The 16,758-nt window shown below is 37.5% G+C and overlaps 1 protein-coding gene across 1 annotated transcript in view; it reads left to right on the plus strand.

Annotated features, from left to right (window-relative positions):
* Window positions 1-14,058, plus strand: part of cacna1ea (calcium channel, voltage-dependent, R type, alpha 1E subunit a) — a gene marked incomplete at both ends in the record, with an annotated part of 153,942 nt that extends 139,884 nt beyond the window's left edge. Inside the window, 17 exons of the mRNA XM_081348753.1 lie at window positions 1,687-1,800; window positions 1,891-1,983; window positions 2,832-2,942; window positions 3,098-3,163; window positions 3,319-3,410; window positions 3,597-3,771; window positions 4,141-4,268; window positions 5,484-5,580; window positions 7,561-7,666; window positions 7,803-7,910; window positions 8,117-8,217; window positions 8,471-8,577; window positions 10,016-10,139; window positions 11,715-11,843; window positions 12,580-12,721; window positions 12,917-13,092; window positions 13,567-14,058. Of these exons, the coding sequence (XP_081204879.1) occupies window positions 1,687-1,800; window positions 1,891-1,983; window positions 2,832-2,942; window positions 3,098-3,163; window positions 3,319-3,410; window positions 3,597-3,771; window positions 4,141-4,268; window positions 5,484-5,580; window positions 7,561-7,666; window positions 7,803-7,910; window positions 8,117-8,217; window positions 8,471-8,577; window positions 10,016-10,139; window positions 11,715-11,843; window positions 12,580-12,721; window positions 12,917-13,092; window positions 13,567-14,058 (2,361 nt within the window). The remainder of the gene's footprint in view (window positions 1-1,686; window positions 1,801-1,890; window positions 1,984-2,831; window positions 2,943-3,097; window positions 3,164-3,318; window positions 3,411-3,596; window positions 3,772-4,140; window positions 4,269-5,483; window positions 5,581-7,560; window positions 7,667-7,802; window positions 7,911-8,116; window positions 8,218-8,470; window positions 8,578-10,015; window positions 10,140-11,714; window positions 11,844-12,579; window positions 12,722-12,916; window positions 13,093-13,566) is intronic.
* Window positions 14,059-16,758: the final 2,700 nt, after the last annotated feature.

The raw sequence follows: 16,758 nt of genomic DNA on the forward strand, positions 1-16,758 counted from the left end.
GGAGTGAGACAAGGCTCAGATTTCATCAAAAATATCTTAATTTGTGTTCCGAAGATGAACGAAGGTCTTACGCGGTTGGAACAACATGAGGGTGAGTAATTACTGACAGAATTTTCATTTTTGGGTGAACTATCCCTTTAAGGCGTAAATGGGGGGCTGCTGGACGGAGCCCTAGCCATTAACAAACTCCTTGTACAGGATAGAGTGTCGTTTCCTGTGCTCCCCCTCAGAAAGATTGCGGACCGGGATGGCATTCTCAACCGAAGTTCACAGGTGCTCTTGTCTTAGTGTTGCTCTCAGTATTCACACAGACAGGCTCTGGTTCATATGGCGTTCGGGCATTCTCGTTCCCAAAGCGTCATCGACGCAGCACAAGTTCCCTTGAAAGGGAACGTTTCAGGTTACGACTGTAACCCTAGTTCTCTGAGAAGGGAACGAGACGCTGCATCACTTTGCCATACTCCCTGCATTCCTGTGATCGACTTGCTTCGGCTAAGTCGAAGCTAACGCCGGTCAGACCGGATGTGCTTTTATCCTTTCCTGGTCGTGACGCTTACTCTCGCCATTGGACTAATTGACACAAGTGCTTCAGACGCAATGACGCAGGGGCGTTCCCTTCTCAGGGAACTAGGGTTACAGTCTAACCTGAGACGTTTGTCATTAATGTTAATCAAACAATAAACGAAAAGAGGGAATCACTCACTGCTCTTGACTGAACAACTTTTGTAGCTTTAATAATAATCATAACACCAAAGACTATGCAGTGATTTTTTTCATTTGTTTATTCAATTTCTTTTTTTCTTACCTGAATGCTTAATTGTATTTGTTTCTTTCTTATATTATATTTGTTCTACTGTTTGTTATTTGCCTCTTTGTTCTTATTTATATAATAACAAAGATAAAATAACAAAAATAACTATATTTAAATTATTGATGTAGTAATTATCATTAATAAAAGAATTGGAGGAAAAGATGCATCATGGTGTATCGAGAATCGTTTTATAATCTAATCGTTACCCTCTGAATCGTAATCGAATAATGAGGCAAGTGAAGATTCACACCTCTATTAGGTACTATTATATAAAAATGTATTAAAGGGATATAGTTCACCCAAAAATGTACGTTTTGTCATCATTTACTCACCCTCAAGTTGTTCCAAACTTGTTTGTATCCAAACCTGTATACGTTTTATATAGATATACTGTATATACTGTCAAGTATATCATTTTATGGGAAAAATGGCAATTGCAATTTTTAAAGATAATACGCACCCTCTTCACTCTACTTTTGAGCTGCTCCCATCTGGGCGAAGAAACGTGTATAAAAAATCGTTTCTCCCAATGTCAGTGATTATCTTAAATCGTCTAGCTTTCTAAAGTGATTCAATAGAACGTCTGGCATTATAGCGTGTTTTTTAGTAAATTTTACTTTGTAACTTAGTAAAAATTTGTATCTGTGTTGTTAATGTGTGATGTTTTAAGTAGTAATGTGAATGTATCTATGTCACCAGTGTCAAAGATAAATTTCCGCTCTGTCACAAACAGACTGGACAATAAAGTTCAACTCAACTCAAGCAACATAAGAGCAATATAAAAATAAACTGGTTAGTAAAAAAAAGTAAATGGTGTAAACATAATTAATTATTCAAGAAGACCTTTTTTTGTCTCTTTTTTTGCTCTCTATCAGCATCATGATCCTCGTCCTGAAGGCTATGATGATGTGCTAAAATACCTCAACACTGTGTTCACTGTTATTTTCTCTGTGGAATGTGTTCTCAAGATCCTGGCGTTTGGTATCATGGTAAGCTAACACTGGGAATGTGATACAGTGCATTATATATATATCCTGAAATGCATTTCCAACATACATTATTACCTTTATATCTTTCAGAATTATTTCAGAGACACATGGAATATATTTGACTTCATCACGGTTCTAGGAAGCATTGCTGAAATTGCGGTTGACAAATTGCAGAGTGAAAAAGTGAGGAATGTGTGTGTTCCGATTAGAGCTGCTCGATTCTGGATAAATTGAGTCACAATTTCTTCAAAATAGAGATCATGATTCTCCCACGATTCTAAATAGACAACTAAACAAAATGACATGTAATTTACTAGAGGTTCTGACAAAATATTTTTGGCTGCAGTCTATTTAAAAATAATGCATTAATAAATTTTAATTTATTTTTTACAGTTTGAATAAATGATTCAATGACTTATAAAATATTTTATCAGTCACTTATCTCCACTTACTGGTGTAACAATGTAATCAGTACAATCTTTATTTGAAGCATCAAGTTACTTTCAAAAGGTGATGTACTCTGATCGCTACCGTATACATCAGTGTTTATATCTGAACTATAAACTTTTATCCCAGTAATTCTGTGATCTAAATTGTAAGACAGAAATAATCATACTGTGTGGTTGAAAAGACTTTGTTTCATGCCTATACATGACAACTTCTCTTTCTGGATCAGCAGCAGCACCAATGCAGATCTAAATCTTCGCTGTGATCGTACTTGTCATAGGTTTAATAGACAAAGCCGAAGTGTTGTCATTTATGAATAAGATCGCGTGGTTGTTTACACGTGTTTTTTTAACAAGTAACCGTGCAGCTCTAATTCTGCTTGATTTGTATGCAGTAGTTGTTTGCATGAGCAATAATGCCTGTATTTTAATTGCTTTTTAGCCTATATTGATATGCATGCTCAAGTTACTTTTGATTGCTATGTACTCAGTATTTTTTTCCACAAGTAATGACCTTCATATTCTATTTTGTCTCCAGTATTTATTTGCATAAGCATCACCTCTGTGTTCTGATTGGTTTTTCAGCCTTTTAGTATGGGCTTTCTTAAGCTATTCCGGGCAGCTCGGCTGATTAAACTTCTGCGTCAGGGCTACACCATCCGTATTCTGCTCTGGACCTTTGTCCAGTCCTTCAAGGTCAGACATGTCTTTAACTCCATTGGCATGATATTGAGATCCCTTATTCTTCTTTTTATTCTTCTTCTTCTAAACACTGTTTTTGCTTTTATTTGAACCAAAACGGCTTATATTAAAAAAAATTCTATAAGTTTAACATGAGATTTGTCTTGCAGGCTCTTCCGTATGTCTGTTTGCTCATCGCCATGCTGTTTTTCATCTATGCCATCATTGGCATGCAGGTAAAGGTTGTCTTTGTCCCTAGACAGTCTGTCTCCATCTTTATATTCTTCTCTCTGTGTCTTCCTTCGTTTCTTTGACACATTTTCTCTTACTTTACTTTGTTAAGCCTATAAATGTGACAGACCCCTCTTATGTGTTTTTAATCTTACTAAAGGTATTCGGCAACATCAAGCTAAATGACAAAAGCCAAATCAACACACACAATAACTTTAACTCATTCTTTGGTGCACTCATGCTGTTGTTCAGGTAAGATTGTTTATCATTTCTGCATCTGTTTTAATGTTCTTTCTTTTTGTTGTTAAAAACAGGTGCTACATTTTATTATGTATGAATTATTTCACTATAAAACCAATGCAATGAACCAGATTACCTTTTGGGGATGAATAAATGTGTCTTAATTTATGATATACATATATGTGTGTATGTGTTTAGGAGTGCAACAGGTGAGTCATGGCAGGAAATCATGTTATCGTGTTTAGGAGAAAAGGAGTGTGAAATAGACAACTCAATTCCTCTCAACAACTCAACAAAGGGGATGAAAAAAGAATGTGGTACCGACTTTGCATACTTCTACTTTGTATCCTTCATCTTCTTCAGTTCTTTTTTGGTAAGAAGCTATACAGTTTAATGACACAAATACACATCATTACAAACCTTTACACTTAAAACCCACAAAATTAAGGTCTTTTCACACCAAATCCATTTTAAAATGAAAACAAATGATCTGAAAAAGTAAAAAATAAATAAATAATAAAATGAAGGAAAACATTAATCTCCGCCAATGCTTAACACTCTTAAGACCACCGTTCAAGAACGATAACTATATAGATAACCATAATGAAAACTGTAAAAGCGTCCACACAAAGAACACAGTGCACACTGCAGGTTTGTCATCTGCCCACTTTAAATGCTTGAGCTCTTTAAAGCGGAATGCGGAATGAATTCTGAAAATCTATGAAATCTATCTTTCTTTCAGATGCTAAATCTGTTTGTGGCTGTGATCATGGATAATTTTGAGTACCTGACACGTGACTCGTCCATTCTGGGTCCTCACCACTTGGATGAGTTTATACGGATCTGGGGAGAGTATGACCGCGCAGCATGGTGAGAGATGCAGCTCTCCACTCTCTTCAGTTGATCAAATGCAATACAGATGTTTAAAAAATTAGATGATAGACAGAATTTTTTCTCATTCTGCAAAAAATATTATATTTATTATATATAATTTAACAGTATATAAAATTATATTATATATAAACTAATACAGATGTTTGTTAACAGTTGGGTGTTATACAAGTATGCTGCATGAATGTAATTTGTAAAATGAACTGTATCATTTTGTTTTGAAATTGTCAGTAATGCTTTTGTGTCTCTCTTCACACAAATTTAAAAACACTGTAGGATGATTTAAAGGGGTCATATCATGGATAATCAAATTTCTTTGTTATTTTGATATAAGTTCAGTATAAGAAAACAATTTGTTTGCAGAATTCAGATCTCATTTACTGGCACAAATCTGCAAAAATTGGTCATTCTGTGCATTTGCTTTACAGCAGCAAAGAATGGCATGTTTGATTCTAAGGGCCCTATCATACACCCAGTGCAATGCAGCGCCATGCGTGACGCAAGTGTGAGCCTGACCCAGTTATCTTTTTCACGTCCTTCACCATGTTGTTTAAATAGCGCCCATTTGTGCCTCCATGGGCATGCTGGTCTGAAAACGAGGTGTGTTCAGGCGCATTGATGGTGCGTTGCTATTTTGAGGCAACTGAAATAGACTGTGCCATTGACCAACTGAAACCAAGTCTAAAGTCAATGGTGCAGTATTTTTTTTTTGTTATTTAAAGAGTGCGTTAGTAATGTGCGCCTATAGGTGGATCCACAATGGGACCCACTGTAAATAGCAACCCGCCATGGCGCAAGCTTTTAAAGAGAATGGGAAATTACACTCTGATTTTTTTTTCACTTTAGGCCCAAAACACACCCATTACTCATTAAGAGAATAGGGACAACCCTTTTAGACGATGCGCCTTGCGCGCCGACCATTTCTCCCCTCATTAAACTAGCAAAAGTGGATTCGGACACGCCCTAAGTACACTTGCGCCGTGCACTTTAGACCATGTGCTTAGATCGTTAAAATAGGGCCCAATGGTTCAGAGAGATGGCTTAAAACGGTCATGAATTATGATGGCTTTTGGTGAAAAAAATAACTTATGTATGATATGACCCTTTTAAGGTATGTTTCATAAAAAATTACCACTCCTACATTTAACTTGATATTGTCTATTTACCATTAACGGACAGTATTTCCTTCTCCAGTGGAAAACTACACTATAAGGAGATGTACAAAGTAGTACGCTCAATATCACCTCCTCTGGGCTTTGGAAAGAATTGTCCCTACAGGGTGGCATGCAAGGTTTGGCTCACCCACGAAAAAACTACCCCTCTGCCTCTCTCTCTCCTCCTCTTCTTTTATCATTCCCTACTTCTTCACTAGCTACCACCCCTTACTCCCCTCTCGTTCCTGTGATTTACTCCAGTGCTACTTTCCACCGGGTCAAAGACTGGCAGAGACAAGAGCTCAGTGCACAGAGAGACAGCTCATCCCTTTGGCCTGCATCCCGCTCCTGAAGTGTGAATAACTGCTGCAGTTAATGACACTGAGAGCCATCCATCAGTGAACTCCATTAGATATTATCTAACACTGCCAACGGATGTCAGTGGGATTCAGTCTCTCTGTGTATGAATTGGATTTGGGGCTTTTAGTGAACATAATTCCATAAATGTGGGTTTAAGGTTAGAGGAGGGCAGACTCCTCGTGTTCACCATTGTCTCACCTGTTTGTAAATCAAGAGAAGATTATGCCCCTGACCTACCACGGTGTCAAAAAATAACTTTATATTTCTAAGGGATATATTTGCTACTTGTCAGTTTTTACTTTAAGAGGGCATATTTTTTTTGGTCAGGGGCTGATTACCCCTGGTTGGGTTGCCCGGACGAGAGTCTATTAAAGACCCAAAATATCCTATAACTTCAGGAATTCATGACAGGGAAAATTTTATTTTGTTGGCATTTTTACCCAAAGTCCCTGCTAATTTCTGACCCTAAGCAAATTTACCCCTGTGGGTTTATGTATTACAATAGCAGGGTTTCCTTTTCAATACACCCTGTCAAACTCTCGGATCCACCTGCTTGACTCTTCAGATCTTTGGCTGTTTTAATATTTTCTCTCCTATAGCCTCTTCTATGCCTGCATTGCATAGAAAAACCTCCACCTGGCCTCACCTCTGTGTTTAATCAGTTTTCCTTTTGACCGTTTTTCTTTTCTAAGTATGAAACGGATTTAAATGACCTTCCCTTTCCTGTCTCTTCCTTCTTCCTCTATCTTTTCTGTTGTTTCCTTTTTTCCTCCACGCCAAACTTCCTCTCCTCCCTCGTTCCTTGGGAATGCCCAATTCTTCTTCCTCCTCCTCCTCTTCATCACATTGCCCCTGGTGACTACCCCTTCCCAGTGGCCGTATTCATTACACTGATATGTACGAGATGCTGACCTGCATGTCGCCACCGCTTGGTCTGGGCAAGAAATGCCCCTCCAAATTGGCGTATAAGGTAGTCTGCAGTATTACAATTTAAATGAAGTCTGCTTGTTTTCAAGAGGCTCAAGCTAAAGGATGTAATTACAGTGGCCTCAATTATTTATTTGTATTTATAAATACTTTATTTACTCAAAGTATTTGGACACTTAAGCCAAAGTATATGAATATCTTTACGTAAAAATATATTTTTGTATTATTTAAAAGGATATTGATCCAAGTGACAATTATTTGTGAGACACAAGTTAGTTAAAAATAAGTTCTAGTATCATTTGTTTGCAGATAACTCTTGATTTCATGTTTTGTATCTAATGCAATGATATTTGTAGTGTTTTGGGCCACTGAATGTCAAATAATTGGGATACATATAACTATATTATTATAATTCATAGACTATCAGTGATGTTATTGTTTGTCATTGTCTTTTAATCATCCTGCCGTAAAGTCCCTGTACATCCACCAATGATACTTTATTTGAATATGTCACCTTAATGTCTTCAAAACACTGGCATAACCCTGACGCTTATTCCCTTGTTAAAGACATATTGCAAAGGGCATATTCATAAAGTGTGATCCTTCAGACTTTTCCAGTTTCTATGCATACATTTCTACTCTGTCTCTATCCAATATGTGTTTCAACTGTGTGCATGAATGCCTGGTGTTGTGACATCTTTGTGTTATTTGTAAAAGTTAAACGACAACTAAACCTAGATGACTTTTTTTTTGTAAATGCGCACTCACTTTTTACTTTTGCAATTCTTGAATTTAATTTGTATTTTGTCCTGGTGGTGACTTGCTCTCAGCGGTTGGTTCTTATGAACATGCCAGTGGATGAGGACATGTCCGTCCATTTCACCTCCACACTTATGGCCCTGATACGCACCGCACTGGACATTAAAATCGCTCGAGGTTGGCATCACTGATCATTTCCAGTTCCTTAAAAATCAAACTTACTCTGAAATCTTAATTTTTTTGCTTCTTTTTTTTTTTTTTTTTGCACAATAATATTTGTTCAACTGTTTCTAATGGTTCAATGGTGTAACAGGAGGTGAGGACAGGGGTCAGATGGACGTAGAATTGCAGAAGGAAATCAGTGTCATCTGGCCACATCTCTCCCAGAAATCTCTTGATTTTCTTGTACCCATTAACAAAGGTGAGAGATCCTGTATGGTAGGTTTTTGTATTCTTAAAGCTTGAACACCATCTTATATTTTTATCAGTATAATTCACCTTGGTTGTGAAAGTTCAGCTTGTTTTACTAGTTTGGCCACTAGAGGTGCCCACTTACTCCCCTAAAAGTGTAATTTGCACCCTGCATTGAAATGTTGTTTTCTACAATAAACAAAACTTTTTTTCCAGCCAGTGACATGACCATTGGGAAGATCTATGCAGCTATGATGATCATGGACTACTACAAGCAGAACAAAGCTAAGAAGCTCCGTCAACAGCTTGAAGAACAGGTAGAGATGTATTTTACCTCCTGCAACAAGAACTCGAGAGCTAAAGAACAGCCGACTCACAACTTTAGGCCAATTGAATCAGCTTATATATGCAACATCTAACTGTATAGAATAGGGTTCTGAATAGACAACAGAAAAAAACTCATATTTCTGCTATACATTTCCTGAAGCTGGAAAGATGTGCTGCTTTGTGGGGAACTAGGTCACTGTGTCACTTGAGAGATTGTGCTGACCATCTAATGTTGTCTTGCAGAAACATGCACCGATGTTCCAACGCATGGATGCATCCTCACTGCCACAGGACATTCTCTGCAGTGCCAAGGCTCTGCCGTTCCTGTCCCATAGTGCAGGATCTGCCCTGTAATTGTACATGTTGTGTGTGTGTGTGTGTGTGTGTGTGTGTGTGTGTGTGTGTGTGTGTGTGTACTTATATTGGCCCTGTATTTGTCTAAGCTGTTGTTATTTTAATATAATTGATATACTGTTATGTTTTTTGTTAATATTTTGAATTAGATTTTATTTCATATTTTCTGTTTTAATTTTAGTTGTTTTATCAATCATGGTTTGTGTTTTTGTCTTTAAATATATATATATATATATATATATATATATATATATATATATATATATATATATATATATGTGTGTGTGTGTGTAGTTTTTTGTATGTATTTTAGATTTAATTATTAACTCTTCACTGGCATTTACGAGTTTTCTGGTCTTTTATTAGATAGTGCTTCTCTTTTTTACGGCTTTCCGTTTTTTCACTGTTATACGGTAGGGGGCGCATCTTCTGAAAGAGAACTGAATCAAAACTCAGGCGAAGATGCAGAAACAAGCGATAGCATATGTAATCACATATGCATATGTAAAATAATGCGATCACCAACAATAAACAGCATATAAATCAAGTGTTAATTTAAAAAAATATATATATATATTTCAAGTAATGATTTTTTTTATTTTTTTTATGTATTAAAGGGTTAGTTCACCCAAAAATGAAAATTCTGTCAGTATTTACTCACCCTCATGTTGTTCCAATCCCGTAAGACTTTCGTTCATCTTCAGAACACAAATTAAGATATTCGATTAAATCTGAGAGCTGGCTCACTCCACTGACGAGAATACTTTTTGTGCGCAAAAAAAACAAAACAAAAATTACGACTTTATTTTTACTTTTAAGTTTATAAACGCTTGATAAACTTATGGTTGAGCCACTGTAGCCACTTGGACTATTTTAAACATTGTCTCTACTAACTTTTCTGGGCAGGCAAGTTTCAATAACATTGAAGCCTATGGAGGAGTGAGACAGCTCTCAGATTTTTTTAAAAATATCTTAATTTGTGTTCCGAATAAGAACGAAAGTCTTATAGTATAGGGTTGGAACAACATGATGGTGCGTAATTACTGACAGAATTTTCATTTTTGGGTGAACTAACCCTTTAGTTTTAGTTAACCATAATAACCCCAGTCTGCACCTCTTTCCATTAGTTCTTTTTATTCTTCTGTATATGGTGCAATATTTAAAAGCATTAGAGGTACAGTTATTTATTTATTTTAAAGATTGACTTTTTTTTTTACATAACATACAATTAACCTAGCATGAAGGTCTTGATTTATGTTATCCAACGTTATCCTTTTTTATTTTATCCAACAATGTGACATAAACTGTTGAACTGATTGGCATTTTTAATTATCTACTCATTTCTGATCCCCCAAAACAAACCTTGTTTGGTGACGCATTTGTGGTGCATACCAACATGAGCATAATTGACAAGTTTATCTGTTCTTTATTCAGCACTAGAGGTGGGTTTGTGGCACTGAGTCCCATCTCCCCTCAAGATCTCTTCATGCAGCCCTTGGGCCAAGACAGCATGGAGGAGAGGGAGGAATACCAACACCACTATCACCTCCAGAGCATGGTAGGAGAAACTAAATCCTAAATACACAATGAAATGCATTTCATCTCAGACATGTTGGCACAGTAAGCCTTGACTTGTCTTGCATTTTATTCATTGTTTTACATATGTGCTTGAAATACCTGATATAGCTACTTTGTTTTGTGAAACATTCAAATTCACTATCTATTTAAAATTCTCAAACAGTATGTGAATTCACGCTCATGCTCAATTTTTTATTCCATGACGGTTTATGAATAATTCAGGTTATAAAACAGTTACAAAAGATAATAGGGTCTGAATACCACACAGCCAAAGACACTGATCCATTTGTGAAAGAGTATAAAGGTGGAACAAAATATTCTGAATCTATTTTGAGATGTGATTGGCAAAGCACAGCCTTTAATTGAGACTGTGTCTGAGACTGTGGGTAGTGTGTATGTTTATGTAGGCAACTAAAAAAACAACAACAGTGCAAGCAAAATGATTGACTCTGGGTTGTTAAATTGCTAGTTATGTGCTAAAAGTTTATTTTGTGAACTTGGACTAAAAGTCACAAAACTCCAACTTTCATATCTTTTTCTAATGTTTTTTAAGATGTCTGGCAATGGTTTGTCAGATTTTCAAAAGCGAGTATTCGTTTAAGCTATTATAAAAATGTTCACAGCAAGAGATATAATCAACACTGTCCAGATTTTATCAAAAGGCCACACTATATGTAAATTACTTCATTAATTGAGTGGCTGCCAATCTAAAGCATATAGAAGTAATTTTCCCCAGCATAAGAAAAAAAATCATGCTTTGGTAAATCTTAATAATGAGATACATATTGGACTGACGTCTAATCTATCATGAAGTCATCTGCATGGACATCACCTCTCTGGTTCACAACCTTGCATGATACTTCTACATTTCCTGACTTATTTTCTTTTCACATTTTGCAGCTTTATTGCCATCCCTTTATTATTTGCCTTCTGGCCTTGTAAAGGAAGAGATTTTAGAGAGTTGTTTTTTTAAGGTTCAGAAGGGTGTATTGATGTGGTTTCTCAAGGTTAGACTGCTAGGTCAAGATAACATCCATCACTTATATAACCAGTGATCAGTTATACAGTCTTTCTGTGCTCTTATCTGTACTCTTATTTGCTTCCTCTCTTGGTAGCTTTTTCTTTGCCTCTCTTCCATGAACTGTGATATAATGCTAGATGTCTCAAGGGATTTTAAGTTGGTTTATGTTTGAAACTCTTTTGTGCAAGAGCGCTTGTGAGTACGCCCAGTATGTGTGGCTTTTGCTTTGAAACTCTCTACACCCCCTATGAGTTGCTTATTCGTAATGGCTCTATGTTGTGCTTATGGTGCTTCACTCTTGCCACTTTACTTTTCCTCTACTCTATCTTTTTGAATATAAACTTTAAATGAACACTTTGCTTCTAAAAGAGTATAAGATTAGCCAGGTTGTTACATTAAGATTATTACATTGTCCACTTCTGATGGTGAATAGAACGAATGGGCATTTGGTGCAATGCTAAGTATATATATTTTTTTTAGTAAGGATTGAATGTCTCTTCCTCCTCCCCGTTTTTTCTCTCTCTAACTGCGTAGGTGCCAGAGCACAAAGAATTTAGCAGTGTGATGTGCCCCAGTAGCATGCAGGCCGATCCTCTGCAAGTGCCAGGGAGAGGCATCTCTATCCGAGCCTCTTCCATGCCTCGCCTGGAGGTAGAGCCACAGGTACTACCTGTGTTAGCCTAGTCTGCACTGTGGTTAGCATCAGTGTTGGCATTGGTCCCAAAGAGGGAATGAAAGAAATGGGTAGAAAGGTGTAGGTTGTGATTTGATGGGACTGTAATGGCTCACCCTGTTGGAAAGTCTAAAAATTCTGATTTGAGTGGTAACATGTTTATGTCGTCATGTCTCTGAAAATATTAATATGAAATAATAGTGTTTAAAATATGAGTTTAAATAATTTATATAAATATTAAAGTAATATAAATGTTATGGGTATAATATTAATGTATAAAATAAAATAAATAAAAAGTGTTAATGTTATATATGCTTTAAATATGATAAAATATTTTAGACGGTTGATTAAATAGTGTGCTAAAGGTCAACCTGGATAGAACTGGTGGTTTAATTTAGTGGGAACCTATGGTATAACCAGCTACTAGAAATAGAAACCAATCAATTTAACCAGCTTGACCAACCTGTTTTTTCCTGCAGGGAATGTTAGGAGGTGGTAGTTGCCTTTGTTAGAACTCAGTTCAGAAACTCATTTCATTTACATTGTTTAGTGTTGTCACTATGCACGGTTTCAAAGAGAGAGAGTGTGTAAATATTAAACCATAACATGACTTTGTGTTGTTTTTTGTGTCTGTGTTTGGCCGTTTGTTGATGCGTGTGTGCTCTTGGGGTTTGTATGTGTGTTTGTGTGTTCTGTGTGTTTTTGTGTTTCGCACATGTACAGCAGGTATCTTCAGAGAGCAAACTGATGAAGCGTTCATTCTCCACGATTGGTGATCAGTGTGTGAATGGTGACTGGCAGGAAGAGTTCTCTCTGGAGAGGGTGAGCCCTGACCGACTGGAGAGACCCAGACAAAGAAGCTTCAGAGGTGAGTTTGCAGTAGGGCTGTCAGAAGCGTGGGTACTAAAGTACCATGTCAATACTAAAATCGAAAAAACTTACAAGTCTTTCGATGATATCGGACTTGTGTACTCTGTGACGATTCCCAGGTCAAGGCCACATTTATATGTGTGTTTTGTGGCTGCACATGTCTCAACATATGCTTATGTTTGTGCATGTGCAGCTGTCAGATCAAACCTGCGGGAGCCAGTGGACAAGGAGAGAGGCCGGTCTAAAGAGCGAAGACACCTGCTGTCTCCAGACGTGTCTCGATGTAACTCAGAGGAAAGGAGTCAGTCCCAGGAGAGACGCCACTCTCGGTCACCCAGTGAGGGCAGGAAGCACACAACCCTCAGACAGGTGAGGACACAAACACATGTGCACTTTTACCCAGCAGAATATTTAGTATTTTCTAGGGTAAGCAAACATATTACTAATGCAAAGTCTGTGGTCGGTAAGATATTTTTTTCCCCACAAAAATCACCAAATCAGCACATTGGAATGATTTCTGAAAGATAATGCGACACTGAAGAATGGAATAATGGCTGCTGAAAATTCAGCCTTGCCATCACAGGAATAAATTATGTTTTAAAATATATAACAATAGAAAGCAGTTATTTTAAATTGTAATAATATTTTACTATTTTTACTGTATTTTTGCAGTATTGGTGATCATAAGGTACTTCTTTCAAAAACATAAAAAAAATCTTACAACCCCAAACTTTGAATGCCAGTGTACATTGAAGGACTTCTAATTATGCAGTTATTTCCTCCCTTCATTACCTAATTTGTTTCTTTTTCTTTCTCTCTGTCTATTTACCTACAATCCTATAGGGAAATACTTCAAGCAGCCCAATTCCCTCCACTTCTGATTCAGGGACGCCTCGAGGGCGTCGGCAACTCCCAAAGACACCTTCTCGTCCTCGGCCCCACATCTCCTACTCTCCTTTAGTGTGCCGTGCCAATCCCGAGCTGGGAGAGGCTCAGTCAAGGGCCAAGCCCGCAGAGGAAGGGGAGGAGCCAACTGGGACTGGTCCTGGCACCGCCATGGCCCACTCCACCCCTCACCGATACATCTCGGAGCCATACCTGACACTTCAGGAGGACGTTAACAGTCCGGACTCAACCGGTGTGGAGGAGACTCTCACTTTCGAGGCTGCCATAGCAACCAGCCTGGGCCGCTCCAACACCATCAGTTCTGCCCCACAACTACGTCACACCTGGCAGGTGCCTAACGGACATTTCCGTAAACGACTAGGACAAGCCACGCCTGGGACGTCAGGCTGTGAGCTTCTCAGTGACACTGATGAGGATGACCGGTGTTAGGGGTGTGTAGAAGATTCTGTGTCACCTTACGGGGTGGATTGATGCCTCTGGACTTTGTGCCGCAATCCAAGGAAAAATATGCCTGTGTGTGTTTATTTGTGTATCTGTGAATGTGGAGTCTGATCAGAGTTGTGTAATCCTCTCAGAAGAACCGTACAAAAGACCTGAAGATCACAGCCTGCTTGTGGTTAAATGGAAACATTCTGAAATGATCAGCAGTCCTAGCATGAGCACACTGAGGTTAAAGAACAGGTTTGTGCCCTAACACTTTCTCTGGACCCACCTCGCAGATCAAGCACAGGCTAATGCAGATGAATCCAAACTCGTCATTAGGATTCGGGCCATGCCCGAACGCACTCAGGTTTCCAAACCTGACTAAACATTTTGAGACGTCCCATCAGCAGAATACCTGTATAATGCCAATAAGGACAGCGTGTTCAAACACAGCGTTTACATAGTCCTTTCCCAGCATGGTATACAGCAACATACATCTGTATGCCACTTCTTTTTAATTTCTAGAGGCTGATGGGCAGAGAACAGATGCGTAACCAGGGCTTTGACATCCTGATTGTTCTGCTACCTGTGTCATTGGTTCATTTAGGAGGTACACACACACATACATTTCAGTACACACACTCAGAGCGCATGCAGTGATGTTCAGTCTGTCCATGACGAGAGGTAATACCCCTTTAACTACATATCGTAATAATGACTGACATTCCGTGAAGGTAACAGGGACTTGAAGAACCTGATGAATTGTGCATGACGTTTAATGCAAGTGGATCCAGGTGACATCCTGGCCTTTAACAATAGAGTCTATGTGGAGGACTCGTGTACCATATGTAAATATTACAAATCCGGTATATGTACTGAGAAGTCTTCAAGCCATGTTTTCTGTAAAGAACCTAAATTGTCTTAAAGATGTTATCTTTTGTGACACGATGACCAATCCATGTCCTTTATACTTGTAATGCAAACTATTTGAAATGGACATGGTTCACACACTCCAAGTTATGTTTGATTAGACTTATCATTTCATTTTTAACCAGCTGATTTTTCTTGGCCCTTAAGAAATCTCTTAAAAGTCTCTCTTTTGGTGAATCTCACAAAGCCTGTCTGGGTCATTATTTCACCCCAAAACCAAGAGGAAAAAAATAAGCAATTATATTTTGCATATAATCCCTATTTTAATACCATTACGAATATTTGCATTGTAACATATCATGTTGTGTACAGTAAATACAATACAAAAGTAAAATGGGTTGCTTCAAAATGCAAAAACATATTTAGTTGTGAAGAATTTATGTTGTAAAATCTTATGAGAATAATAGTATCAATTATAAAACTCTACAAAATCTCTAAAGTTCTGGATGCATTGCAGTAATGATAAATTGAAGGAAAATTGTCATGAAAATAAATGTCAATGCAAATAATCCTAATTGTACAAAAATAGATTTCCTTGCTTTCTATGCAAATTATCATTTCAAAAAACAACAAAATGTTGGGTAGAATTTGACCTGAACATGTTTTAGTGTGATTCACCCCTCAAGCACTATTAACAGAATGGGAAATCAATTACAATGAGCGTTTGTTGCCTTTGGGTTCATTTGTAATGTTTACTGTGAATTTTCATTTATAGTTTGGCTTAGAAATTGAACGAGTCCTGTAGTTTAAATTGATGGCAAGCATCAACTCCCTCTTACATGCTTGGCCTAGCAGAAATGCTGCTCTTATGAATGCATTTGTAGAAATTCGAAATGGACGTTTAGCCCGAATGTGGGTGAGTAGCGATTGAAATGTAGCTGTAGGAAATGGGCATAACGTGTAAAATTATTCTTTAGAGTATTGTAGCAGAAATACGGAGCAATTGTATTGGTCACCCAACATGCCACTTCAGACCGGCCTCCTCTCTCAATTCCCCTCAAAAACGGCAAAGAAAAAAAGCTAAGATAATTACATAGCATTTTTATTTCAAAAAAACATCTTTGGTTAGTTTCTGCATATCCAGCATCTTAATAAAAAAACATTTTAAGATCAGTTGCCCCTCAAGAGAATTTCTGTATCATGTGTTGTGTTGTAATTTGTTTTCTTGACATGTTCCTGAATGTGAATAGAGAGTATTTGATACTTGTTCTACCTGACCTACTGGGGGTCGCTGCCTTGTGAATTATATGAAATAAAAAAAAAATACCTGTTGCAGCAGAATCTCTTCTTCCTAAATCTCGATGTTCTGTGTGGTTTGTTTAACAGTTTGCATATGATGCTATGCCATGTGTCAGTGGTTAGAGTTGATTCTCTGCTCTAGCTTATTGCTCTAAGGGAGATGAAAACTTTTTCTTCTTTATGGCTCCATTGGCAGTATCACGTTTATTTATAAACTCAATTTCAAACTGTGAGATTCTCTATAGCGCTTCAGCAGCCTGTTGTGGATGATGATTTACTGCTGCTGTCTATATTTGGCCTGTCCCACTTTCGTGGAAGCCCAACCATCTGTTTTTGTGTAGAAACAAAAAGTGAGAATGCCCACGACGTGCAAAATATATAGTCTTAGCCTGTAAGGATAATTTTAGAAACATTTCTGAGGAAAAAGATACCGGTGATCCCATGATAGATAGATAGATAGATAGATAGATAGATAGATAGATAGATAGATAGATAGATAGATAGATAGATAGATAGATAGATAGATAGATAGATAGA

The sequence above is a fragment of the Scardinius erythrophthalmus genome, assembly GCF_964197995.2.
Source record: "Scardinius erythrophthalmus genome assembly, chromosome: 20".
Classification (NCBI taxonomy): domain Eukaryota; kingdom Metazoa; phylum Chordata; class Actinopteri; order Cypriniformes; family Leuciscidae; genus Scardinius; species Scardinius erythrophthalmus.